The sequence below is a fragment of the Pollicipes pollicipes genome, unplaced genomic scaffold (assembly GCF_011947565.3).
Source record: "Pollicipes pollicipes isolate AB1234 unplaced genomic scaffold, Ppol_2.1 Scaffold_6686;HRSCAF=7923_pilon_pilon_pilon, whole genome shotgun sequence".
NCBI classification, from domain to species: Eukaryota; Metazoa; Arthropoda; class Thecostraca; order Pollicipedomorpha; family Pollicipedidae; genus Pollicipes; species Pollicipes pollicipes.
The window spans coordinates 27,147,891-27,175,174 of record NW_023596921.1 but is presented as its reverse complement, the minus strand read 5'-3'; the positions used below and the strand labels follow the sequence as shown (position 1 = coordinate 27,175,174).

At 61.4% G+C, this 27,284-nt stretch overlaps 2 protein-coding genes and 1 long non-coding RNA gene across 3 annotated transcripts; all 3 read right to left on the bottom strand.

Moving 5' to 3' along the window:
- Positions 1–1,112: 1,112 nt before the first annotated feature.
- On the bottom strand, positions 1,113–17,478 carry LOC119108137 (GRB2-associated-binding protein 2). The gene is made up of 8 exons (XM_037231715.1): positions 17,244–17,478; positions 15,170–15,300; positions 9,592–9,720; positions 8,164–8,344; positions 5,202–5,224; positions 4,300–4,437; positions 3,320–3,586; positions 1,113–1,705 (listed from the first exon to the last, which is right to left on the bottom strand). Exons 1-8 carry the CDS (start codon positions 17,263–17,265, stop codon positions 1,427–1,429), a joined length of 1,170 nt encoding a protein of 389 aa, XP_037087610.1. The 5' UTR covers positions 17,266–17,478; the 3' UTR covers positions 1,113–1,426.
- Positions 17,479–18,755: 1,277 nt separating this feature from the next.
- Positions 18,756–21,521, bottom strand: LOC119108585 (uncharacterized). Its single transcript, XR_005095313.1, has 3 exons — positions 21,440–21,521; positions 20,804–20,947; positions 18,756–19,858 (listed from the first exon to the last, which is right to left on the bottom strand). It is a non-coding gene; the product is annotated as an uncharacterized LOC119108585 (long non-coding RNA).
- A 2,276-nt stretch (positions 21,522–23,797) lies between these two features.
- LOC119108136 (protein piccolo-like) lies at positions 23,798–27,064 on the bottom strand. The gene is made up of 4 exons (XM_037231714.1): positions 26,827–27,064; positions 25,076–26,371; positions 24,442–24,558; positions 23,798–23,815 (listed from the first exon to the last, which is right to left on the bottom strand). The coding sequence occupies exons 2-4, from the start codon at positions 26,054–26,056 to the stop codon at positions 23,798–23,800; spliced, it is 1,116 nt and encodes a 371-aa protein (XP_037087609.1). The 5' UTR covers positions 26,057–26,371; positions 26,827–27,064.
- Positions 27,065–27,284: the final 220 nt, after the last annotated feature.

Sequence of the window (27,284 nt, the reverse complement as noted above, 5' to 3'; positions counted from 1 at the left end):
CAGCGTCATGCGACGCCGCGCCGCGGTCGTGCGGGATCCACATATGGCTCGTCTCGCTCGCCAATCGCCAACAGATCTAAATACATTCGGGACGTGCGAGCTGAAGGTTTCCGCTGCCCCGCCTTCCACCCAGCCGCGGCAGCATGGCAAATCACAGTGTATTCTGCATGGCGATGGCGGCCACACCGGCGGCTCAGCGGGGTGGTGACCTGGGCTGGCCCAGCAGCCAGCCAGCGCCGGCGCTCTGCTGCCGTGCCTCGCGGGCGGGGTCTCGGGCGAGCGGGTGCGCCCGCGCCGCGTGCCCAGCGAGAGCGAGCCGCCAGGCCGTCACATCGGAACCGCAGCCGATATGGCAAGACGACCAGCCGGCGGCAGAAAGACACCACACTTTGATTTCGGTTCGTCCACCAAACCCGCGCACGGCGGCCGCTCACGCCTGCTGCCGCATGTTCCGACGCAAAACGGACGGCTCACGATCACTGCCGAAACGTTATTGTGCGAGAGAGAACAATGAAAACAGTCCCGATCCGCTTCAAGCGTGACCATGTTGCACAGTGTAAGTGTCGGCCTCTGCGAGCAGCGCAGCGACGGCGGCCGGCTCGCGTCATATGCCGAACGCCTGAGGACAGGGCACGGGCACAGGAACACAAAGGCGACAGGGCATATGACGTCTTCGTCCGCAGCCGGTTAACGAAAGTCCCTACACACTCCAATCACGTAAATCTTCAAAAAACACGCCAATCGATGATTTACCATAAAGCTCACGGCCTGCGCGGGAAAAGCGCCGCGCGGGGCCCAAAAAATGGGCTCCAGGCACCAGCGGGAGGCCAGCAGGCACAGAGCAGCGCGAAAGGCGAGGGGCCGCGGCGGCCGAGCGGCGCAGACTAGAATGGGCAGGCGCTGGGGCGGCCCGGCTGGCAGCCGGCGCGCCCCTGCGCGGACGCACGCTCCGCCGCCGCCAGGCACTCGTGGAGCGGCGCCGGGCCGCTTGAGCGGGGAGTGGCGGGCGAGGGCGGGGCGCGCCCGCTCTCGCCCGCCACCGGCCGGCGCGCGTCCGCTATGTACACCGCGCTCCGACACTGCACGACTCAGGAACTCTGTACACGCCACAACGGCCGTGGTCACCGATAAACCGGCCTCGACGCAACAACAGGCGGTATTTCACAAATCTCGTCACGGCGGTCGTCCCACTCACCGGCCGGACGTCAAGTTCAACAGAAGCGGTACATAAGGCAGAGGGATATGTGTCGGTTCCATCAGCCGGCCACCCGCCTGGTAACCTCGGCGCACGCGCCACCCATCCGGCGCGTCGCGGCCCGACGCCTCACTCCAGCAGCCGCATCCACCGCCGCTAATATCTGCAACAAACGCCGCCGCCGAGCGGCGACTGTCCTCGATGCGCCGCTCCACGCCGCGCCGCGCCACTTTACGTCTCGCCGCGCCGGCTCACGTCGACGGAGCTGCGCGAGAGCGGCGCCGGCCCGTCCGTCTTGGTGCGCTCCAGCTCGACGCTCTGGCGCGTCTTGTTAAACGCCTCCGTCTTGACGAAGTCGACAGTCTTGTAGACGGTGCCAGTGGAGGCCTCGCGGCCGAGCGGCGTCTTGGCCGGCGAGCGCGGCGAGCCCGTCTCGCCCGTCTCGCCCAGGTCCAGGTCCAGGTACTGCACCTCGTGGAGCGGCCGTCCGCCGTCCGTGTAGTGGTACGCCTGGGCACGGACGGGCGCCGGTCAGCGCTGGCCCCCGCGGGTGGCGGGCGCTGGGGTTCGACTCACGCCAGACGTGGGGGGGGGGGGGGGGGGGGGGGAGCTCGCTGACGGAAGGTGTGAAGGCATCGGCTGCTACCCCGGACCGACGTACACCCCGCTATTCTCGGGGTCTGGCCACGGGACCCAGGCGAAGGCTCCGGGATGTCTCAGACACCGAGTCAAGAGGATCAACTCCTCCCCCCTCCCCGGCATGCCGGACCATGAAGAACCCGCGTACAGGAAGGAACGCTTCTCCCTGTTAGCTTCAGGGGAATGTACCATTCGCCGCACCTTAGCTTTAACTGCTACATCATCGTCGTAACCACGGCTTGAGAAGCTTGACGCATTCCGCACTTTAGACCACTGAGTGGCATCACTTCTCAGCAATTATCAGGGGAGAGGGGAGGGGAGAGAAGGCACGAAGAAGGAAGGTCACACCCAGGCGGATCACCAACCGCGATCACTGGGACGACCAGGGGCAGATCGGCCCCCAATGGTGACAGCCGTTTGTGCGCCACTAGCCCTCCCCGGCAGCGCGGCGCCCTCCCCGGGCCGGTCGTCCCCGGGCTGAACCAGTCGCCGTACCTGCTGCTGGCTGTGCTGGGGAACGGCGGCGGGCGAGGCGGGCGGCGCCTTCTCGTCGGCGGCGCGGGACGGCGTGGGCGACGGCGCCGCCCTCTGGTGGCGTACCACCGCGCCGTGGCGGACCGGCGGCGGCGCCAGCGTCAGCACTGAAACGGCGGCCGGCGCCGGGTCAGACGCCTCCCGGCCACCCGGCTGCAGACGACACAGCACCTCCGCGCCTGCCACACCGGCCTCTGGTGAGCTGGCTGGAGCGGCAGCGGCACGGACGGCATGCCCATGCCCGACACCGGCGACAGCAGCGTGCCATCCCCGGCAGGTCCACCCTCCGGCGACAGAGGCGGAGGTGTGGCCCACCCCACCGGCCCCGCCCACACCGCAGCAGCGCACGCCGTCTTCCGGCCATTGCCGTGCCAGACCGGACGGCCCGGCCGCCGCGGCTCCCCGGCTGCACGTACCCTGGCCGTGGGCGGAGGCGGCGCGCGCCGGCTTCAGGGCGCGGTCGACGGCGGGCGGCGCCGAGCCGGGCGTGCTGCCCGGGGGTGGTGCAGGAGGAGGCGGCCGACACGGACGGCGCCGGCTCGCTGCCAGCCGACGCCGGCTCGCTCGTCTGCCGGCCGCGCACGGGTCACGGTCACCGCTCGGGGACGGGAACGCTCGGTCAGAACGGCGGCAGCACACTCACGCGGACTGGCTACGACAGCGGCGGCGCACGTCAAAGCATTTCTGGTCATTCTGTCATTGCTAAGAGGGCAGAAACAAACTGACTCCACTGTAACTCATGCAATTTTCGACTGCCATGTCTATACCCCCACCGCCACCGAAAAAAGAAATGACATGTCTCAGGAATTTGTTTCTTGCGTACAGTCCGAGCAATCGCGACTGACGCAGAACAGCATCGACCCTCCGTCGTCAGCCGGCACAGCAAGCCTCCGGCGCGACCGTCCGCTGTGCGCGCTCGCGGCGCGCCGGCCAACCGCGCCGTCGTCTTACCTTTCGCGGCTTGAGCGTCCGGTTGACGACGGGTGCCGGCGGCGGCCGCTCCGAGAAGTCGTAGTTAAATATCTGGCCGGGCGCAGCGCCGGCGTAGCAGTTGCGGCGCCGGCCGCTGGTGCGGTCCAGCGGCCGCGGGAAGTCGTACATGTCGTCGGCCGGCACGGTGGTGGGCGTGCGCGGCGTGGCCGACTCGGTGTCCGAGAGGCGCGGCGAGCGCAGCTCCTCGAAGTTCTGGTAGTTGTGCGTGGAGGCCGCCTCCTGGCCCTGGTGCGGCGAGACCGTGCTGGGCGTCAGCGACCGGCGAAGTGCCTTGCTGCCCTGGGGCAGCTTTTTGGTGCATGCCGCTGGGCTACGATCATCGGCGTTACCAGTCTAGTGATGGCGGACCTGAGCGAGCTGCTCGCCGCCTACCGTGGGAGCGGGCGAGAGAAGCAGCCATCCCGAACCGGGCAGGTCAGGCCATCTCGGTCAGACAGCACTACGGTCACGCTGTTTCAATATTCAGATCAGAGAAGCCGGCCCCGCCATGACGTCCGGGCACTTCTGCCGGCGTGACCGCGAGAACGAACGTGTCCGGCCCGAGCGCTGGGGCGGCGCTGCTTCCAGCGCTCACGGCGCTGACCGTCAGGTCAAGTGGACAATCACGCGGGCTGGCAGAGACAGTGGCGTGACCGGGCCGCCGAGGGCGCGCGGTGCCTCGCAGGCGACGGGCGTATCACACCGGCCCGTCACCAAGACACGGGCGCGCGGCACGGCTGGACTGACCGGAGCGCACGGCTGTCGTGGCGGGGTACCGACGACAGCCCGCTGGCGCGGCGGCGAGCCACGCCGACCCACAAGACAGCCCTCCAGACGCGTCCCGCTCCGCCCCGGACAGCCGGAGAGCGTCTGACGCTTCTGGGACACTGTGCACCCGCCCCCAGCAGTAGGGAGTGGTGGAGGGGAGGGGCGGGGCCCGTGCAGAGTGCGCCCCTCACCTGTAGATGGGGCGGCTTGGGCGGCCGCGGCGGTCCCTGCTTGAGCTGCTCAGCCTTGTTGACGCCGCCCTTGACCGTCTCCGGCATGCTGTTGCTCCGCGTGTGCTGAGACTGGCCAGGGTACGTCTCCCAGTTGACCTGCCCGCCGGCGCCAGCGGTGAGCGCGCGTCCAGACAGGGTTATCCAGCACCGAGCTGAACGCATCGTAAAGCGACGGGCCTGACAGCCGGTGGGCTGCAGCCAACGTAATCGGGCGCTTGGCACCATAGTGGCATCAGTCACACGTCTGACTCGTTATCTCTCAGTTTTGCACCTCGATGCTTACTCCCTGCGCCACTACATCTGGTACGTCAGAGTAGAGGAATGCAAGTTCTAGAGCTGATGGACACATACGTTGCGCCAAGTTCACAGCATCCATGCGGACACTCCACCTTAACGGCATGATTTCATCGCCCGCCATGCACCACTTCCGTCACGGGCGCCCCTCCCACAGCGGCGGCGAGCGCCCTGACCTGTGGTGGCGGCGAGACGGCAGCAGCAGCAGCGGCGGCAGCAGCAGCAGTGGCGGCGGCGGCAGCGGCAGCAGCGGCGGCAGCGGCGGGCGGCTCGGCGCCGGCGGCCGGCCGCAGAGCGTCGTACGCCAGGTCGGAGACGTCGGTGCCGCGACGCGTGACGGGCCGGCGGCGGCCCGAGAACGGGCGTGTCGACACGGCCGCCTTGGCCGGCGCCGGCCCGGCGCCCGGCGACGGCTCCGGCGGGCCCAGCGGCGGCCCGCTCAGGCACTCACTGATCGGGATGTACGGGCCCGACACGCTGCTCGGCGACGACGGCGAGACGGGCGGCGAGTCCGAGTCGTCCGCCACGCAGCCGGCGGCGGCGGCGCGCGGCAGCGGGCTCGAGTCGGGCGCCGGCGGCGGCGCCGAACCTGCACACGGAGGAGGAGACCGTCACCTGAGTGGCGCGGGGGAAACATACGACAGTGTCGAGCCTGCACACGGAGGAGGAGAACGTCACCTGAGGGGCGCGGGGGAAACATACGACAGTGTCGAGCCTGCACACGGAGGAGGAGAACGTCACCTGAGGGGCGCGGGGGAAACAGACGACAGCGCCGAGGCTAATGACGAGGGAAGGCGAGAGATCACAAACATCGCACTCCGGCGACAAAGACGGTCCGCCGGCTGAGAGGCACGGGGGCGGGAGATTGCACCCAAACAACGGCGTGGAGCCTACTGATAAGAGGTAACGGCGGCGACACTGGGCGATGTGAATCGCCGCGGTGCGAACGGGTGCCAGACACGGACACGGACGGGCGCCAGGCACGGACACAGACGGGTGCCAGACACAGACACGGGCGGGTGCCAGACACGGACACGGACGGGTGCCAGGTAGGGATACGGACGGGTGCCAGACACGGACACGGACGGGTGCCAGGCACGGACACGGACGGATGTCAGGCACGGACACGGACGGGTGCCAGGCACGGACACGGACGGGTGCCAGACACGGACACGGACGGGTGCCAGGCACGGACACGGGCGGGTGGCAGACACGGACACGGACACGGACGGGTGTCAGATACGGACACGGACGGGTGCCAGACACGGACACGGACGGGCGCCAGGCACGGACACAGACGGGTGCCAGACACAGACACGGGCGGGTGCCAGACACGGACACGGACGGGTGCCAGGTAGGGATACGGACGGGTGCCAGACACGGACACGGACGGGTGCCAGGCACGGACACGGACGGATGTCAGGCACGGACACGGACGGGTGCCAGGCACGGACACGGACGGGCGCCAGGCACGGACACGGACGGGTGCCAGGCACGGACACGGACGGGTGCCAGACACGGACACGGACGGGTGCCAGGCACGGACACGGGCGGGTGGCAGACACGGACACGGACACGGACGGATGCCAGGCACGGACACGGACGGATGTCAGGCACGGACACGGACGGGTGCCAGGCACGGACACGGACGGGTGCCAGGCACGGACACGGACGGGTGCCAGACACGGACACGGACGGGTGCCCCTTGCCTCAGAAGAACTGCGGCAGGCAGAATTGGGCTGGCACTGGCATTGCATTAACCTCGCAAAGATAGGTGAGATCTCCCATCAAATGGTGTAGCTATCTTTCGAATCTTCAACCAGACACGTTTCCATGGACGTCTTTCCTTGTACGCGCGTCCCCGTTCAATGCAGATCTCAATGCTGATAACGAGTAAGTTACCTGTTGGGTGATTGTACACCCGAAGCTGTTTCGGTCAATAGATTACGCAGCACTGACATTCCTTGAAGGCAGCATGATACATGAACCATATCAAATGCCAGAGTGAATCACAACTGACTGTTCACATTTGGTACGCACTCGCACTCGGATTGAGCTACATAAAGTCGAACCTGGGCTTAATTTTCTCAAATCCCACCAGCCAATTTTCGTCGACATCCACCATAACTGTACGAGGAAGGCACTGCCACTGCCATGGGCTTCCGGCACCGGCTGACGCAAGATGGCAGCACGTAAGCAAACAACATGTCTGCGTGCAATGCGGATAGGGCCGTGGGCTGGGCTTGGTCCGTGTCAGAAGGCTGTGTGGCCACACCCGCTCCACACTACAACCCTCTAATGTGGCCACGACCTGTGCACCAAACGCGTATTGAAGAGGGCTCAGCCAAGCTGGCCGAACCTGCATTATACAAGCCTGAATGGTCTTCAGGGCACCGAGCTGCTATGGTGAAAATAACCGACCTTAAACGTACGAAGGAGTATTGGTAAAAGCAGACGTCCGGAATTAACTGAAATCTATTTTGAGCGGAATCGGCAATTCCAGCGGAGTTAGTCACCATGGACACGTCGAAGAATTTAAAATATAGCTAATTGTTTAGCGTCCTTCAGCCAGCACCTACTGACATCTAACGTTGGTAAATTTTAGTACAAATAGAACACACAAACGTCCCGACCAAAGCTCGAAACGGAAGGCGATCTTGCGAAAACGGATGCATAAGCAGTCAGGAAACAGCAGAAATTGATGTCACCCGCAATTTAGCTGCTGAAGGTACATAAGTCCCGGGTGTTTGCCTGGCCCGTGCCCCGGATGGTATCGCCCCGGACCTGTGTTTTGTTAAACCCCAGTGTTTATCGTCCTGTGGCGCCTGAACACCGCCACCGGACGATAAACACTGCTGGCGGCCCGTGCCTGGCTGGTATCGCCCCGGGAAGCACCTGAACACCGCCACCGGACGATAAACACTGCTGGTGGCCCGTGCCTGGCTGGTATCGCCCCGGGAAGCGCCTGAACACCGCCACCGGACGATAAACACTGCTGGTGGCCCGTGCCTGGCTGGTATCGCCCCGGGAAGCGCCTGAACACCGCCACCGGACGATAAACACTGCTGGTGGCCCGTGCCTGGCTGGTATCGCCCCGGGAAGCACCTGAACACCGCCACCGGACGATAAACACTGCTGGTGGCCCGTGCCTGGCTGGTATCGCCCCGGGAAGCGCCTGAACACGCCACCGGACGATAAACGCTGCTGGCGAACACCGCCACCACCAGATAACGATACAGCTTCCTCTGTCCCCCTCTGTACAACGCCACCACCAGACAACGTTACAGCTTCCTCTGTCCCCCTCTGTCACTGCCTGTCCTAAGTGCCCATCACTCGAGTATGAGCCCGCGGCGACAATGAATACTAGGCTCAAATACAACGATGCTACCACCTCAGTGATCCAGACGTCGCCTCGCGAGGAAGGGATCGACCGTCCCAAAGCCCGGCCAGCACGCGGGCCACCCAGCGGGCGTGACAAACGAGGTCCCCATCCGTCGCGCGCCGTCCTGCCCGCCACCGCACGCTCACCGTCGTCATTGCCGTCGCGCGGATAGACCTTGAGGCCGCAGACGCGGCAGATGCAGTCCACCCAGCGCTCCATCAGCGCCTTTGACTCGGCCGCCAGGTAGAAGGTGCGCTTGGGCGTGCGGATGTCGAACATGAAGTCGTACTGGTGCTTGCGCGAGTCCAGCGTCAGGCCGGCGTCCACCTGCCGACGAGGACCCGGGTGTCAGCGGTGCCGGGGGCGGGGTGTCTGCCAGCAGGTCCACAGCGCTGGTCAGCTCGGCCGGTTCAGACGGGATGGGCGTCAGCCAGGTCAGGGACTAAGCCGGATCAGGAAGCTCAGCCAGGTCCTGAGACTCAGTCAGGTCAGGAGTCTCAGCCAGGTCAGAAGTTTCCCCCAGGTCAAGTGTCTCAGTCAGGTCCGGGGATCAGCCAGGTCAGGATTCTCAGTCAGATCGGGGTGTCCTGGACCAGGAGTCTGGATCAGGCCACCGGTCGGGCGTATTTGCCAGGCCAAAAGACGCGCGGATATCCGACACCAGGCTGGCGAGCTGCGCCGCAGACAGGATGAGTATGTCATTCCACCAGAGACTCGCATGCCAAGGTACGAGTCACTCTCACGCAGCCGCGTTTTGCCTGTGGTCAGTCACGGCTGTGCTGTTCAGCTGGCGGCTGCCGCCCTCGGTTTGAGACAGCGCGGTCTGTGCAAACAGCGCTATTCAATGTCCAGATGCAACAAAAGGTACTGACCACATTCCATGAGCAGATATGACCGGTTCGCCATGAACAGATTCTGAAGCTCGAGATCTACGCGATTGCAAATGCATTCAGCTGTACAAAACCTCAACGATCGTACGGTAATGGGCGCCAACATCCACTGCGGTGAAGACGCCCTTAAAACCCAACTACTACTACTAAATTGTCCAGCAACTGCATTGCAGCCACTCACCAGGCTGGTGTTCCGAAAACAAGCTGTCTGTGCACCCAAACCAAGGCACGGCGCGCCGTCTCGTGAGCATACGTTTAAATCCCGTCCACCGGTGCGCCGTCCATGCCCTGCATCGTTATCCGGGTATCCGGGTGCGTGCGGACCCTTACCGTCCGCGCCGGCCGCCGCCGCCGGGCGGGCTCCGCTCCCCAGCGGCGGCGCCGCCGTCAGCCGCGTGCCTCGGCGACCGCAGCCCCGCCCCGCTGGCCCGACCGCCCGTCGCCAATCATCGCGCCGGCCGGGCCGGCCGCCGCCAAATCTCGCCGGCGCGCACGGAGGAAAAACGGCACCCGGCAGCATGGGAGCGCGCCGGGCGCGTCACGGACCGCGCGCTGCCGCAGCTGGGAGCAGCCGGGCGCGTCACCGATGGCACACTGCCGCAGCTGGGAGCGCGCCGGGCGCGTCACGGACGGCGCGCTGCCGCGGCTGGGAGCGGCGGCCGCCGCCGCCGGAGCGTCACTCACCTGCTCGCACTGGTCCAGCTCGATCTTGCCCTTGAGCTTGCGCTTGCTCTCGTCGCTGAAGTATTCGAGCACGTACTGCGCGGGCAGCGCGCCGGAACGGCGCAGCAGGAAGTAGCGCCGCCGCCACTTCTGCAACGGGGTCCGCGTCGGAGTCATGCGGCGGCCGGAGACGCGGCGGCGGCCTGCGTCACACGGTCGGGAGGCCCAGCGGCGGGACGGACCTTGGGACGGTCCCGCGACGGGCGACAGGCATCAGGTCAGGACCCGGGAAGACGGCAGAGACCTACCGGGACACACTGCAAACCGCGTTCCGGTTTTCCCGCATCACGATGGCATAACGCATCGGGCATTAACGGCAAATACGGTGCGCTGCAGCTGCGGCCGGAAATGACCAGAAGATAACAATATCCTCACGATATTAACCGCGGTGTTTATAATATTGTGACATCATGACATTACCAATATTGTGGCACGCATTATAAATATAATTTCCGAAACCCCTGTTGTACTGCAATGGCATCACTGGAGGCAGGGATTAGGCAAACAATAGCCTAACACGTGCTCACATGAACACGAGCTAAAACATCACATCGCCGAGCCTCCGACGTAAACCCCCTGCTCGCCCATCGGTCGTCTGATAACTTGACATCCCACCTCGACCAATGACAAGCCCGACCCGTTCAGCCCGTTGGCGCGACACGCCTGTCGGCCGGCCGACCGACGGGCCCGCCCTCCGTGGCCGGTCGGCCGAGCCGCGGCGCCGGCAGAGTCGGAGCCCGGGGGCGACGGCGCCGCGACGCGCGGTCCACATTCCCATCGGCAGGCGGGCCGTGCACGGTCGCGGCGCGCCCCGGCGGCGGCGGCGGCTGTTGACCTGCGGCGCCAGCCGGCCGCGGCGACGCCCGCCGCTTACAACACCACCAGGAATAGGCGGCGCCGGCACTGAATCAGAGCCGATCGAGGCGGTCGGACGTGGATGCGGTGATCGGCCGGCGGCAGTACGCTGCCGGCGCCTGCCGCCCTGCGCCCCGTGGGAGACGCCCTCCGGCCAGGCTCCGCTCCACACTGACGCCGCAGCGTCCGCGTGCCCTACAGAGCCTATCCATCTCCCGCGAACGTTCTCGACGGCGCGGCGCCGGCGCGCGCGCGGCCGTCGCGGCCACTTAAAATTCATACCGATCACCGCTCAGCTTTCTCTCGAAACACGATCTCACCGGCCGGCCACCCATCGGCGCGCCGCCGGCGGCCGCGACCCAGAGCCGATCGAAGCGGCTCGGCGCGGCCGCGCGCCCCACGCGCGGTCGGCCCGGCGCCGCCGTGACCGCGGCGGGCGCGTGTCTGACCAGGCGACGCGGTGCGGTGAGTCACGATCGACCGAGCGGCGGTGATCGGTGCTAGTGGCGGCGATCGGCGCCGCCGGACGGCCGCCGCCGCTCTTGCCGTCGCGGCGCGGCTGTCCCGCTGCGGCCAGCGCCGGCCGGCCACTGGCCGGACACGCCAGCAGGGTTAGCGGCGGCAGCGGCCACGCCCTGCTCCGGCAGCCCCCTCCCCTTCCCCCTGGCCCCTGCCATCCAGGGTTGGGCGCTTGACGCTGGTGCAGCAACCTCTAGGATTATTCACGTACGGTAACGTAACGTGCAAGGAGGGGGAGCGTGGAGAGGGGAGAGAGGGCAGCGGCCATGGAGCCGAGTGTGTTGCTCGGGGTTCCCCAGACTGGTATTGGCGATCACGAGACGGGAAATTTCCCGTCTCGTGAGCTATCTTTCAAGTGCCATTCGAGTCTGGGAGGTCGGGTACCGGCCAACACGCTTCGCACATTGACTCGGTGGACGAAATGAAAACCGAATTTCCGCGAAAGGAACTAGTCAGTAAAGTATTGATGGACGTGTTTGTGGGGACGTATCAGAACTCATTAGTGCCGAAGGAGTTGCACTATCACATGGGAGGAATTGTCTTCCGGTTCGACGTCAACGATGACGACTACCCATTCGCAACTAAACCAACACGAAGTAGCTATTGCATACACATCACCGATTAGTCATGCTAACTTTCACACCTTGCCATCTTGGTTTTTGACAACACGGCGATGTTTTACCGCGCTGTTTAGAAATTCTAATCGATTGACGTCAATCAAGGTCTGAATGGACGACTGTTAGAACACGTGGGCAGCAGCAAACGGCCAGCTCAACCTCGATGCAACAGTGAGTTTCATCGGCATACATGTGAAATTTTCGTGGTCGCAAATAGTCGTAACGTCATGCGTGCATGCGTATTACAGATATACGTACCTGCGTACTCGAACCCCCGCACCTGGGGAGGCTTCTACCCATACTGGCGTTCATATACAGCTGCAATCTAGACACGTGGTACGGAATGCATCTCAAAACGCAAACCAATGCCGGATGGGAGACGCTGACATTTCTTAGCTCGGAGACGACTGTGGTCCGACTGAGATTAACGACATGATTTCGTGACGTTTTCCGTTATTATCGGCTGTGCATGGGCTGATTTCGATGTCCACATTCTCTTCGCAGGGTAATGCACTGCTAGGTCGTCATGCAGGCAGCCGCCGCACAGGAGCAGCACGCCCGACAAAACAGGCCAGGCACTGGTCCGGGTCGTCTGCGCTTTTCACACGGCGCGCCCGATGGTATGCAACCTCGAGCATCCGCTCAGACGGACTGCGAACCAGTCTCCAAGGCACCGGGCTTCACAACCCACAGCGAGCCCACCGCCTGGAGGAGCGCATCACTTCAGTGAAGCTGTTCAAGCGGATCACCGGTCAGAAAATCCACACGCGCTTCTGATCTCGTCACCAGAGGACTCTGTTTGACGGACGTACTGCACACAACGTTTGATCGAGATGAATCGATGCCAGATGTGCTCCAAAAAGGCCGAGTAAACGGTCTAGCCGTGATGCGACACCCCGCCCTTCCAGCGATTTTCTTGGAGGGTGCTCCTGGAGCGTTCAAAAGTACAGCTGTCGGAATAGATGCATTGGTGAAGTTTGGCCGTCCACTGGAAGGATCAGAGCTCTTCTACAAGCCACCAACAACGTATAAACAAATCCAAGTAACAGTGACCTGACCACGTGATTAAGAAGAATCTCCGACGTGAGTGACGTTAGCCCAAGGCTGGCTAGCCACAGCAGAAAACAGCGATAGCGCGAATCGAAGATCAAACAGTCGTCGGTGTACAGCAGGCGCCAGGGAGCGAGCGGAGCGGACCACGCAGGGCGCCCCCCGGCCGGGGCAGCTCGGCCGGTCACGGCGCGGCTGACGGGTGCCAGAGCCAGCGCCAGCGCCACGCTCCCGCTCACCCTGGCGTCAGGCCCCAGACAAGGTTCAGGGGGGCAGCGGCGGAGGGCCGCTCGCCGCCGCAGCACGTGCCCGCCCGGCCCGTTCGCCGACGCGGGCCGGCCGGTGCCGCGCGCCACCGGAGGCGCCTCGCATCCAGCGGCAGCGACCGGTGTCAGCCGGCGCGGCCTCAGGTGGGCGGGGCCGGCACCGCGCCGCCCCGCAGACCGGTGGCCGCGGCAGGCCGGGCACGCCACCCCACCAGAGCATTCCTGGGGCTCTGATCGGCACGCTACCGGCTCGGGAAGATTATTGATGGACGCGCCCAATGTCATCAGACGGGCGGGGGGGGGGGGGGACGTCATGACGTGACAAGTGCTGATGACAGACCGGACGGCTGACCAGCCCTCAGCCCTCAGCCCTATGCCCTCAGCTGTTAACCGCACGCCGGAGCTACTGACGCCGGCTGAGGCTTTCCCAAGGCACCTGCCGATTTAAACATGAAATAGCCGGTACATATGCTCCGAATGGCTTCATTCGCAGCGTACTCGCCGTGTTTGAGACGTACGGGCTGGGAGCAGGGTCCGAGCCGGGCAGCGCGCGCTTTTTTACCCACGACACCGCCGCTCAAGGACTTCCGAGAAAAGGAGTTATCTTACCATGCGTGCTAAGCCGGGTGGCGCCTCGGGATCTTTAGCACGCCGTCAAGCCTAAACCCACGTCAATGGTAGGTGCTCTTTGCCCCTTCTGTAGATAGGATGGACCTCCTCCAAAGACAAAAGCCCACAACATGTTTTCCAAGAGGGAGGATCGGCAGACAAAGCTTGCACACGTGTAACTATGCATACTATTCAACAGCCATGCCACCCAACACAGGCCAAAGAGGGCTGAATTCGTGGCGCGGAACGGAGCATGCTGCCGTCGCGTGCAACGCCAGCTTCGTGATGATGGCACCGTGCCAGCACTACCTTTGCGATGACGGTGAGGAGACGGGACCAGAACAGACCTCATATAATTTGATCTCAGTACTTCGAACAGAAGAAGACATCAGTACTATTCATCACAGTAGATACTTTCAATATTTGCCTACTTAGAAGAGCGAATCGATCGTCGCCCACGTTTACACTTCTTACATGCATGCATTGTGGACTGCGGTTTTTATACGAAGTTTATTCCCATATACTGTCTTTATATACTAAAACTTCAGTTTACTTTTGGTCAGAGAGGCTGTTATCTGCCTAGAAAATTGCGACAGGGAAAACCAGCCGGCTATTGGCTGTATGCCAAGCATCGGGCCGCACGTGCAGCCCTTTGTCCTTTTGGAGCTTGGAAACCTTTGGTGAATGGGGATTTCCTATCAGAGCAAATTCTTAAAACGTTATAATGCTGCCCGCAGGTAACATTCGCTGCAAGAACGGGCTACGTCTCATCAAACGAAGCTCCGAAATGCTGCTTTCATGAATGACATGGTATAATCCAACGGCTGACGTAAATGCATTTGCAAAACAAATGACAATTATGTAAGTTGTTAAGCACATTCGTGAGGAACATCATTTACATAGGTAAGACAGTAGCAATAACCTTATTCCTTACAGAACAATAATGATAAAAATATGACAAACATCTCCATTCTCCTGGTTTCTTACCAAGGAATAAGACTATACAAATATAACAAATATCTCCATTCTCCTGGTTTCTTTCTAACGAATAAGGCTATCACTACTGTCTCATCTATGAAAACAAATGACAAGTTTAACTCTGCCTCGATAAACTTTTCTTCCTGTCATCAGTGATGCATCATTCTAAGTCACAGGGCTACCCTGGTGCAACTGTGGGAATGCACTGGTGTACGCGGCAATTTTTCCTTCGCCCAACACTTGGAGACTTACTTGACCAGCACTTGACTCATATAACCAGGCTACATGTTGAAGCTGGCTGTGCAGAAATTACAATAGCTGGATCCTAAAGCCCTTTGCTAGCAGGACTCTGACACAAACTGTCTTACCAACACCACGATCTGGACATATTAGCATGTATCTTGTGACCAATAGCGACAAGGACCTGTTGTTTTAGAACACTTGCAACCAAGGACTTGCAAGTGTTGCAAGCATTTGCAATCCTTAAACTGAAAAGAGCAGGTTCTGTCCTGTAGGAAAAACTTGGTTAACACCACCAGGAGGCCAAACTTCGAGAAAAATGCAAAGTAACAGCCTGTCACATAAAAGGCACCATGCTTCACAGAAAACCAAGGACCTCCACTGGGACTTCTCAACAGCACTGACCGCTCTGGGGAAACGTTTCTGCGGTGGTGACTTGATGAGCCAGCCCTCGTTGACCACCTCGGCCTCCTCCATGCCGGCGGCCGGGCTCAGCGCCGCCGGCGATGGCACCAGGTCAAGGTGCATGCCTCGTCCTGCCAGTCAGAGATCAGTGTCACCTGACTTGAGTGCTAGGTGACCCTGTGGATCGGCCTCAGGCTCTAGAGCCCCACTGCCTTTTTGGTGGGTTTACTAACAGGTGCATGGGAAGCCAACTGACCAACAGGCGTTGGTTCTCACAAATGTGATGCCTTCACAGTGCACTACATTGACAGTACTTCAAAGTTCAGTAGCCACTTCCAGACTTCATTGAGACAAGAAAAGTGGAAAATACCCAGCAAGGACATATGTATGATTTTACACTGAGGAAAAGGGGGGCACAACTCAAAATTTGTGCTGAAAAACAACTTGTAGCCTGCTGCAAGTGCAAAGCATTTAATGAGCTGCATATAATAGCATCACATATTTTCAGCATACATTTTTTGTATGTCTACTCTGACTTTCTAACTGTTGATATTTTGTCTATGCATACTCATCCATGCAAACATTTGATGGAGGGGGGGGGGGGGCAGGACAAGCATACTGTTCCTCTGGATATGACCCTGATGCAAGGAAGGAAGCCAATGCAGCACAAGTTTCACTGTCCTGCTTCCAGAGTCAATATAATTTTGGCTGATATAAAAGACAAGTTTAACGACAGTTGAAAACTTGTCTCATGTCATGGTGTAAATGGATACATCATGCTAGGTTTCAAGCACAGGTCCTGTCTATCTATGTTGGGTCTCTAGCAAAGATTGGCAGCATGGAACATGTAGTAAGATGGATAAACATAAAAGAACATGTCTCTGAAATGTATCTTGGATCCAACAGGAATATCCACATGTGTGATTGGGAGCAGACATGAACCACAAAGCCCAGATTACACAATCTGGACCACATGATCTGGATCACAATATCCACACCTGCAAGTGAATATAAATAAACTATGCATACTTATATCAATTATATCATAGAAATGTTAAGGTAAGAAAGCTGAGCATTCAAAGCTTCGGATAATAACCCTTTCAGGGCCCCAGAGCAGCAAATCAGAAGAAATGGACATCAGTGTGGTTTATCTAAGTTACAACTCATTCCACAATTCATCACCATTTATATATTTGTTTAAGAAAGAACCTTTGCATGTGCTATCAATCTTTTACTTTGATCCATTCAAGAAAATGATTTTAAAAAAATGTTTTCAGGGTTATTGACACTGTGTTCCAGCTATTTACTTTCAGATTAACAAGTGTGATAAGCAATGGTATTAAGATATTTACAGTGTATGGTCATACCAAAAGCAAGCCATCATTCTTTAGCATTTCAAACAGCTTTAGCTTGAAGCAAAGCAATGCCCTATATTTACAAACTGACCCAATTTTAATCAAAAGTTATCATAGATATTATGGACAGTTGAGGGTTATCATGAAACTTAAATGGGCAAAGAATTAAAAGTTATCATGCAAGATGACCAAAGTTGCAGTTAAAAATTATCATAGTTACACAGCATAGGATATTGGAAGCATATACATATAAATATATATATATATATATATATATATATATATAGTTACTGTTATTTTTACTAGTACAAATGTGAACCAGCCAGCATTAATGCCATGCACGAGGTGCCTGTCTCTCCCAGCCATACGCAGTCCTGAAATACAAACTGACACAACACCTGTCCCCTTTTGCAAAGGTGGTAGGCATTACTTGCTTCATGTTAAATTTCTCAGAAATATGCACATGGGCATTGCAGTTGGCACGTCATGTAATAGCTCAGTTTCTGGGCAATGTAATTTACAACTAATTTTTACAAACAAGAACCAGCTCATTAAATTCCAACCTCTTCAAAAAAAATATTTTATGTTAAAGGACACACCATAAATTGATTGTAGCAGCCTAGGATGTTCTTCTATATTTCCATCTCTACAATAGTCTGCTCTTGAGGCTACTCCACACAATACACCTATCAGACTGCACATATTCTGAGACTACTTACCAATTCTCGCATTTGTAAGCATATAAAACTATGCCCCCATTCAGACCACAGATTGTAAATGAACTTCCCAATGTCAGGGCAGATCTGAGACAAAATCTCCAGTGATCACTAAAAATCCAAGCATTCAATGCTGAGAAATTGAACTGAGTTACTCACAAATTATAAAACCACTGCGGTTCCTGATTAATCGAATGAAAAACGCCCAGCACGGCCACCACCAAACGTCGACGGCCAACACGGGTTCCGACTGATCAAGTACTATCATATCGAAGTTGTCCAGTGTGATTGTGAAATAATTTGTTTACTTCCGTGCAACCTTGAGATGACGTCATTGGAAATTCCATGCTTTTTTCTCGGTGATTGTTGAAGATTTGGTACTGACATTAGTCTACCCACATCGGTTTGACTATCACTGGGTTACTATGTGGCTTGCTGACCTTGTTGTTTCAGACAATTTAAAGCTAAAAATAGGTTTCAGTTCCCAGGAAACCAGTATGGACGTCCGAGCACCGGGTGAACCTCTGCGCCCCACGCCTTCAATATACTGGTGAGAGCCGACCTCGTCCCAATGCCAGCCTAAAGTCGATAAGGTTCGGCTGCGACCAGCAGCACACTCCCAGGCTTTGATGTATACAGTGCGGGTCATACAGTGCGCAGTCCAGATGAACACGGATGACTCGGGACAACAGCCCCTTTTGTAAACACACTCACAAAGCAGGTCGCGGTAAGCGACGGCGAGGCTTAATCGCTCCGTAGCAGTATTAGGGACGCCTTCACCTTTTAAATCCCTAGGATTCTCAAACGACCCCGCTGTCGTGGGTGCTATCTGGCTGGAATCAGCGATCTGACTCGAACCAGCTATCTGATCTGATCAAACGCTAGCGGGTCGTCTCACGGGGTGCGGTGTGGATGACACCCAGTTGACGCGGACCCCCTCCCCAAACGATCCGTTGCTAGTGTTTCGGTGCCCTTGGCAGGTTGCGGGACACGTACAGATGAATCATGGGCCCTGAATCAGATAATACCTACGCCACCTAACTCGCATTGCCACCTCCGGTGATCAGGGCTCCCAAGATGGCTACGGGCTTGCCGGGCTCTGGGAAAGCCAAGGGAAAGCGAGTGGCAATACGTCACGTATCCCCCATAGCTCAGTGATTTGGGGGTGAGTCTCTACCCAGAGAGTCGCCGACACCACGCGGGCCGTATTTAGTCTCTCCCCCGTGTTGCCCGTCGGGAGTCTGTGCGAGTCCACTGGGCCGGTTTGGAGAGCGCCGGCTGTTTCCGGCGAGACGTCACCTCCGACGTCAGCTGATCCTGAAAACACGCTCCTGGCCCTCTTGCATTGTCACGCACCGGTTCCATGGGCGATTGAGCTCATCTCGGCACCCGCCAGCAGCGCTTCAACATACCCCCTCAGACGCCGTCCACAGTGCCGTTCATACCCGCCAGGCATTTTCTCCGCATTCGTCGCTCACCTCCACGTCAGTGGTCAAACACGTTCGAGATCGCCATCTGGTGTATTCCCATGTTTTGTTCCGATCTCCTGGTCACGGCCATGCCGGACCACACGGCTGCTGACTTACAGCGGCGACCGCGGCCACCAGCAGGCAACAGCGCACAGCTAGGCGACACGGTACGCGGACGTATTTGTACAGCGTCCACACGACAGGTGAGACGCGCTGGGGGAAGGCCTCTGGTCACAGCCCATCAAACACCGCAAGCATCACCGCGGACTGAAACAGCCTCGGATCTTTGACCAATCGGTGACAACCGAGCCCAGGGGTCTTCGATTCATCGGGGCCGCCGTGAGCGCGTCGTCTGATGTGGACGAGGCCCACATGGCGGAAATCAACGCACGAATTTATCAGCGCGCTCCACAAAATTTCCCCACAATTTTGTTATCAGTGCGGCGACGACAAATTCCATCAGTCTCCGTGCTTGGAACACGGAGTCCGCATCCATATTGCACACATCCACTCCTGCGATTCACATGACGGCGAGATCGATCCTTGCCAACTAGCGCGAGAGTTTAGAAAACAAAGAAATAACATCGGTATATTTCTCTATCTGAAAAGCTCAGATATTAAGCTCACGGTACCAGTAACGTTACATGCTGAACACATATGAGCAACTGCAACAGGCACTCATCCCCGTTGGTTGAGCGATGCTTCTTGAATCCTCTTCTGTCCCGAAACTGGCCGTCCCAGTCGCCGCTGACACGGAGAGCACCCATTTGTACATCCTATACGCGAGATAGTCGTCCCGCGCGGTGTCTCGACGCACGCACCCGCGCAGAACACCCTGAGACGCACTTGACACGTGCCGGCCGACACGAGTCAGTTGCACCGCTCCGAAGGCAGGCAGGGGCGGCTCCAGCGCGGCGGGCAGGGGCGGCTCCAGTGCGGCGGGCAGGGGAGGCTGCGGACGGTCTGGCGCCGACGGGAGCACACCGACGGCGACTGGCAGTCTCGCGCCACATCCGTCCGCCTTCAGGCCGCGCCCAGCACGCACTCACGCCACTCATGTCACACACACAGCTGCCGACTATGCTAGCGGGACGAGCGCCGGCTTACCTGCGTTCGGGCGGCGGGCGCGCGCAGCGCGGCAGCTCCGACCTGCAAACGGCGCGCCCAGTCATCGGCTGTGGACGGGCGCGCGGCGCCCGGGCCCGGGACGGCGTGGCGCGGCGTGTTGGGGGGCCGTGCCCGGCAGGACACGCACAGCTGTGCAGACTGTGGCTTCCAGACACACTCCCGACAGATCTCTAGAGCTCAGCCACTCGATCGGATTCATTCAGAAGATGAGAGCGTGTCGACAGAGCAAGAGCAGAGTTCAAGGCGCAGCTATTCGAAAAATGCCGTGTGAACCGCTGCGGTAGTTCCCAGCATGTGTCCACCCAACACTGACGGCATGCATCCCTGGCGTATCCAATAATGAGTAGCAACACCAACGTGCTTTCCGTCATGACTACGAGGCCAGTCAACGGCCCGGGCACCATGGGCCAACTGCGGGCGGCGCGCCGCGACCGGCCGGCGGAGGGGGCGCCGCTCGCTGGCCGTCTAGGCCGGCGCTGAGCGGCAGACTGCAGCCGCCGACGCTCGGTGGACGGCCGAGCGCGCGCGCCGAGCCGCTGCAACAGCACAGAGCGCGATCTGGTCGGCCGGCGGCGGCGCCGTCACAGCAGCCCCGCCGACACGACCCTGCACGGGCCGGGTCAGACCGGGATTACCGAGCCCCGGCTGATTAGTGCGAGGGTCGTCGGCGGGAGGTGCCTCCCCCGAACGGCCGTGACTAACCGAGATAGTCGCGGAGCTCCCTCATGAAACGCCCATCGCGAAACAATTATCGTTTCCACTTTGAGGATTCTAACCAACCGACCTCCACTATGCAATTCCTGAACAGCCTAAGCACTGAACCAAAGACTGTTCGCTCCCTATGGTGTCTAGATGTCGCCCGCTGCCCAGGGCCGCCTCCCCGCCCCGTCCGGCCCCGTGGCGACCGTTGCGACCGCTGCGGCCGGGCTGGGCCGGGCCGGGCCGGGCGCGGCGCTGTCTGAGTACCCGGCCGGCTGGTGGTGGTGGCGGGGCTCGGCCGGCGGCCGCGAGCCCGCCCGCTTGCCGCCCACGTGCTGGAACGCGCACGAGCGGGCGTTGCAGCGGCCCAGCAGGTCGTACTTGCAGAGCACCTGGTGCGGGTTCAGTTGCCTGAGGGCCGGGCACAGACGGGACCGCCGGCGTCAGCAGGGAGACGGAGAGGTGGCGGCACAGGTCCCACACGGCGTGACCAGCAACAGCGGACGCCCGTCCGGTCGGTGCCAGCGGCCGCGTCAAGCCATGAACGCACCATTGACACGGTCAGGGCACGACAACCCGGCTAGTGAGCGAAACCCCGCAAAGTGCCAACAAAGTGTGTCAAGGCAATATGAACTGTCCATCCGTGCTGAAGGTGATTCAATCCTATCGTCGATGCCGACAGAAGAACTCAGGCATTTGAGCAGACACACACAGATCACGCACTGCCGATGCAAAGAACATCAACAAAATTAGAACAATGATACTCCAGTATATCCAGTTCATTACAAAAACAAATATTTTCACTTCTCCCTTAGAACCAGGCGGTTCACAAGCAACAGTGCGCGTCAAAGCTGGCCCGCGAGTCATAACCACTAAGGGCGCGCGCAGCGCCGCCAGGCTCACCCGAGCGGCTGCCATCCCTCCAGGGGCGACTGGTAGGGCCGGTAGCGGACGGCCGGCAGTGGCGTCACGCTGTCGGCGCGCGTCTCGCGCAGCAGCGCGCTGAACTGGCCGAGCACGGCCGGCCAGCGCACGGCGCTGACGTCGGCGGCCGGCACCGTCTGCGCCGGCGGCGGCGGCGACTCGGCCGGCGCGCGGCCCGACAGCGGCTCCCTGAAGCGGGCCGAGCTGCGTCGCGCCCAGAGGCGCGACACCTCCTCGGCCGCCTCGTCGGCGACGGCCGGCGGCGCCGGCTCGTCGGCGGCGCAGCCGGCCGTCCGCGCCCGCCGCTCCGGCCGCCGCGGCGACGCCGGCGGCTTCACCACCACAGACTGCACCGTCGGCATGACGTGCGCTGGGTGTGACGCAGACTTGACCGCGGGCATCGGCTGGGCTGGCGGTTTGGCCGCGGGTGTCGGCTGCGGCGTCGACTTGACGGCGGCGAGCGGCGCAGCTGCCGACTCCGGCCGCTTCCCATCTGCCGCTGCACAGCCAGCAGGCTCCGTCCTCGCAGCGGCCGCCGGCAGCGTGGTCGGCCGAGTCGAGACCGACGGCTGGGCCGTCGTCATTCCAGCCGTGACCGGCGGCGTAGCTGGCGGCGCGGCCGTCGTCTCTGCGCGCTCCTCACGACAGACAGCGGTCGGCTGAACGGCGCCCGCCGCCGGCGCTGGGCCCTGCTCCGGCTCTTCGTCGGACGACTCCTGCAGCACGTCCACCGGCAGCCGGTACTCCTCGCCGTACAGGGCTCGGCCCATTCGTCCGCAGACAGCCTCCAGCTGGCGACGCTGGCGCCGCGCCGGCCGCAGCCGGCCCCTCACCAGCTGCTGCTGGCTGACGAGCCGTTCACAGAGGGCACCACGCTCGGCCAGCTGCCGCTCGGCTGCCGCCAGCTCCTGGCGCAGGCGCGCCACAGTAGCCGCCGAGTCCGACTCGCCGGTGCGCTCCGCACGCAACTTCGACTGTAGCGCCAGCAACAACTGGCTCTCCTCCTGCATCGACGCCCTGTCGGAGGCCTGGGAACTGAGCTATACGGCATCGGCGCTGTTGAAACAGTCGAATGGCAGCGCCGTCGTTGAACTATCGTTCCTTCTTCGCTGAAATATTCCTCTCTGGCGTCCCCCAGGCTCCGGTGTTTGGCGCACTCCTAACCACCGACATGTTTGGTGTTCCCTGGTCACACGATTGCTTTCATATGACTAGCATTCCCGGTGCGCTCCCCACGGGGTGAGTAGTTGGTGCACCTTCAGTTCACTGGACGCGGCATTGGGTGTTCCAGGAATGGTCGGGCACAAATACAGGCAACTGGCCCTCAGTGGGGGAAATGCAATCACCCGAACGTGATCTTATCGTCGTTAGTTTATGGTGATGCGAAGCTAGTGCGCTGCACGAGTTCTTGTCGACTCGTTGACATGAATAAGGACACTCAGCCGCCGTTACGTCGCGGAAAATTGCCGCGATGTGGCAGCGGTGTAATACCAAACACGGACACTTACTGGCGGATGTCCTAGCACCCGACAATTGCAGGGGAAGCCACGCAAGGCCTAATCAGGAACACCATGCACGATTCATCGCAACACACCCCGATAATTATCAGAGACGGTCCAGAGGACTTATCCTGTACATAGCGGCGCCTGCAATTGGCAATATGCAGCATCAATTCAACATACGCCCGGTGCTACGTAAGCTCTGATTTATCAGTCGGGTTGCAAGCGCTTCCACACTCACCAGGCGCTGCGGAGCTTTTTCTCAGACGTCTGTAGCTGCTGCGTCATCAGCGTCCGCTTCATCCTGTCCAAGTCGTCGTCGGTGGCGTCCGGCGACAGCACGGTCTCGCGCCGCGCGGCCCCCGCCGGCATCGGCGGCGTCGTCTCGCGCTCACCCGTGATGGAACACTGCTCCCGGCCAGCCGGTGGCTGCTCGCCGGCCGGCTCGTACTCGATTGAGCAGCCCTGGTGCCTGCCGTCCAGCTGGAGCGTGATACAGAGCGACGGCAGGCCGCTCATGAGACCGGAGCGGCCGGCCGGCGGCCTCGCCTGGGGCCGCGCCGGCCGGCCGGCCGCCTCTGCCGCGGCCTCGCTGCTGACCTCCGCCGCCACGATCGCGTCACAGGCCTCGACGGTCGGCCCAGCGGCCCTGGCCTTGGCCGCAGCTGAGGGCCGCGCCTCAGCCACGCCGGTGCCATCCAGTGAGTCCGCCCCTCCAGGGAGGCAGGCGGCATCTGGGACAGTCCCTGGCCGGGGAGGGGCGACAGCGCCGGACGGCAGCGCGCTCTGGCCCGCTGTTGGCGCAGCGGCCGACTTCGAACGCAGGCCGCTGGCGTCTTCACTCGCCAGGACCAGCCTGTGCGCCACGACGGAGCACTCAGTCACGTCGAACCGTCTCCCCAGCGCGTCATCGCTGTCTGGGACGGGCTCTGAGGCGGTCTCCTGAACCGACTGCTCCACTGTGTCTGGCGCCGACTGCGTACTAGCCTGTACGGCGGACTGTTCCGCACCACTGCCGCGGACGTCGCAACTGGAAGACATCGCGTCATCTTCGGCTCCCATCATGATGTCTTTTGCAGAGATGTCCATGCTGTTGTCCGATGACAGTATCTTGCTGGCAAGATGACTCGCGACGTCGGAGTGATCCATACTTTCCACGCACGACATATTTGCTGGATCCACGGGACTAGCTTCACTCAGTGAAAGTTCCCTCAAAGTATCAACGGCACCAAACACGTTCTTGGCGCCAACGCCTCTGACGCAGCCACTCAAAAAGTGACGGAAGTCCGTCTCCGCGCTGACCGTGTCATCTGTTTTTCTCAGCACTTCAAAACGAAAAGGGCTGCTGGCAAAACTAAGTGGCTTTCGTGCTCCTTTACCAAAAAGAGCCGTCCAGGGCTCGGGACTCCTGCCCTCGTCGTCGCTTACGTAGAAAATGCTCTTCTTGTGGGTTTGGTGCGGTGCGTCCGCTGCGGGACTAACCGAGGCCGGCGCCACGCAGCTGGTCGCTTCCGTGGCATCGGCCAGCCCCGACACGGGCGGCACCGTCCCCGAGCTGACCGGCACCGCCACCGGCGCGGCCGCCCCTTCGCCCGGGCGCTGACAGTCAGCCACGGCCAGAGGTGGCGCGGCCTCCGGTGCAGGCGGCGCCGGAGGGCGGAAGCCGGTGCCGTCGGGCGGCACGTCGCAGGGTCGCGGCAGTCTGCCGTCCGGACCAGCGGCGGCCGTCGGCGCCGGCTGCGCATGCTCAGACTGGGCGTCGCCCTCCTGCGCCGGCTGCTGCTCCCGGCCCGCCCAGTTTGACGGAGGTGTCTCTGCGGCTGGAGCAGCGGCGCTGAGCGAGGCGACCGCGCGCTCCGAGCCGGCTAAGCTCGCGCCGGCCTCGACTGGCTTCAATTGTGCGGTGGGAGGCGGCGCCGTCGGCAAGGCGGCAGGACCCCCGGGACGGACTCTGTGCGGCGGGTCAGGCGGCGCGGACTGTGCCGCTGTCTCGGTGGGCGGCGCCGCGGTCTGAACAGGGGGCACAGGGGCCCGCGCGGGTGATACTGCGGTCTGGGCAGACAAAACCGAGGTCTGGGCGGGCGGGACCAGGGTCTGGGCGGGGCGGTTCCGCGGCCTGGGCAGACGAAACCGAGGTCTGGGCGGGCGGGACCAGGGTCTGGGCGGGTGGTACCGCGGCCTGGGCAGACAAAATCGGGGGCTGTGCGGACAGTACCGGGGTCTGGGTAGGCTGCACCGGGTCTGGTACCGTTTCTGGCCGCACCACACCCGCTTCAGGCTGTGCGGGGGCCGATTTGGGTCGCGGCACAGCCGACTGGGGCTGCATAATAACCGACCTAGGTAGGAAGACCACCGGTCTCGGTTTGGCCGAGGGACGCTCGGACCCGGTCACTGCGGGCGCAGGACGCCCCTGGCCCGACCGAGGCTCACCCACGCACAGCACATTTGCTGAGTCCAGGGGGCTAGAACCCCTCGGCAAAGGCTTGTTCGGCGCTTCAGTGGCACCAAACGGCTTCTTAGTACCAATCTGCTCCGGCCGGCCATTCAAAAGGTGGCGGCAGTCAGTTTTTGACTGCGTCACGACCGTATCGGGCTGTGCCACGGCTGGTTTGCCTTCGACTCCGACTGGATGGAGCTGCCCCGGTGCCTGTCCAAGCCGCGACACATCCTGCGCCGGCGCGACAACGGGGAGACTCGGCAACCCCACGGCCGATTTAGGATGAAGCAAGGACTCGTTCACTTTTACCACGGCCGGCTTAGGATCAACCACGGCCTGATCATGCTGAAAGGCGGCCTGCTCAGGTTGTACCGCAGTCGGCTTAGCTTGAACCGCAGCTGACTTAGGATGAACAGCAGTCTGCATAGTTTGTTGTACCATGGTCGACTTGGGATGAACCGCAGTCTGCATAGGTTGTGCCGCATTTGACCTAGGTTGCGCCACAGCTCGCTTGGGTTGCGCCACAACCGGCTTGGGTTGCGCCACAACTGGCTTAGGTTGCGCCATAACTGGCCTAGATTGCGCTGTAACAGGCTTAGGTTGAGCCTGGCTAGGCTGTTCCGCAGCGCGCTCGGGTTGCGCCACGAGCTTATGCTGCATCACGGTCTGCTCATTTGGTACCTGAGTACGGCTCGACCGGCCCTGGAGCGCCACCGGCGCGGTACACACAGTCACCGGACCGACCTGTGCCGCCGCCAGTGCCGTCTCGGTCCGGGCTGGCCCGGGCCGCGGAGGATCCGGTCCGGCCGCCACCCCGCCCTGCCGCTGCCCGCCGCCGGCCACCACCGGCTCGGCCGCGCCGGCCGGCTGCCGCGCCTTCTTCTCAGCCAGTTTCTGTCGCTCCTTCTCGCGGATCAGCTCCTTCAGATATATGTACTCGTCCAGCTGGTGCTTCGGCAAGAGCTTCGCCAGGTCCTGAAACGGGACAAAGTCATCGGGGAGTTCACTCGAGAGGGTTGACCCGGCCCCAGACCGACACGAGCCGAGTAGGAATAGGCAGACCCCAACACAGGCTGCAGAACAGACCATGCGCCAAATAAAACCCCTATAGCGTCCCGTGTCCTAGATAGCTCATGCGTAATACACCACGATAAAACAACGCTGATCACCACTGATCCCTGATCAGCCGCAACCAAACACCCACGCTGGCCACCCTACCAGTGCATTCACCATTCGAACAAGATATCCGTAGCCGCTAGCAACCTCCCCTAGGCACCATAGCATCTGGCGCCACGCACATCCTGGACAAGCTGGATCGCCTTCGCAAGAGAGTCGCGCTGGCGCCGCCCTCCAGGGAAGGTGGCGCCACGCATCACCTCAGCAGGGCCGCCGGTCAGCGCTCGCCGCGCTCGTCACCATCCGGGTCGTACCTTGGGCGTGCTGGCCGCGGCCGGGCGGGCCGACGGCCTGCGCCGGCTGGGCGCGGTCGGCGCCGCGTCTGTCGGCCGGCTGGTGCGCTCGCGCGCCTGCTGCAGGAAGCGGTCTAACTCGCCCTGGAAGTCGCCGGCGGTCGGCGGCTCGCAGTCGGAGCCGGCCGCGTCCGAGTCGTCAGAGTCCGACTGCAGGCTGATGATGAATCTCTTGGCGGCCGGCTGGTCGGCAGCGACCGCCGCCGCCGGACGCCGTCTTCCCTGCGGCGCGGCGGCGGCGGCGGTCTTGCGAGGGCCAGGCGCCGCCGGCGCCGCAGACCGCGGCTTGGCCGGCTGCGCGACCGCGGCGCCGGTCTTCTGGCGGGCGGACGCCGCCGAGGCCGGTCTCCGGGCGGCCGGCGCCGCCGCCGTGGCGGCAGCGGGGGCCGCGCGCCCCTGCGTACCAGCCATGGAGATGA

Excerpts from the sequence above, each read along its gene's own strand:
- LOC119108137 (XM_037231715.1), bottom strand. The coding sequence starts at position 17,265 with ATGCTTACAAATGCGAGAATTG. Across the intron at positions 4,438-5,201 it reads CGGCGCCGCCGCCGGCGCCC|GTCAACTGGGAGACGTACCC; the intron begins GACTCGAGCCCG and ends GCCGGCGGGCAG. Across the intron at positions 3,587-4,299 it reads CCAAGCCGCCCCATCTACAG|GGCCAGGAGGCGGCCTCCAC; the intron begins GTGAGGGGCGCA and ends TCGCCGCACCAG.
- LOC119108136 (XM_037231714.1), bottom strand. The coding sequence starts at position 26,056 with ATGCAGCATAAGCTCGTGGCGCAACCCGAGCGCGCTGCGGAACAGCCT. Across the intron at positions 24,559-25,075 it reads CCTCGGTTTCGTCTGCCCAG|CGCCCGGGCGAAGGGGCGGC; the intron begins GCCGCGGAACCG and ends GCTGACTGTCAG.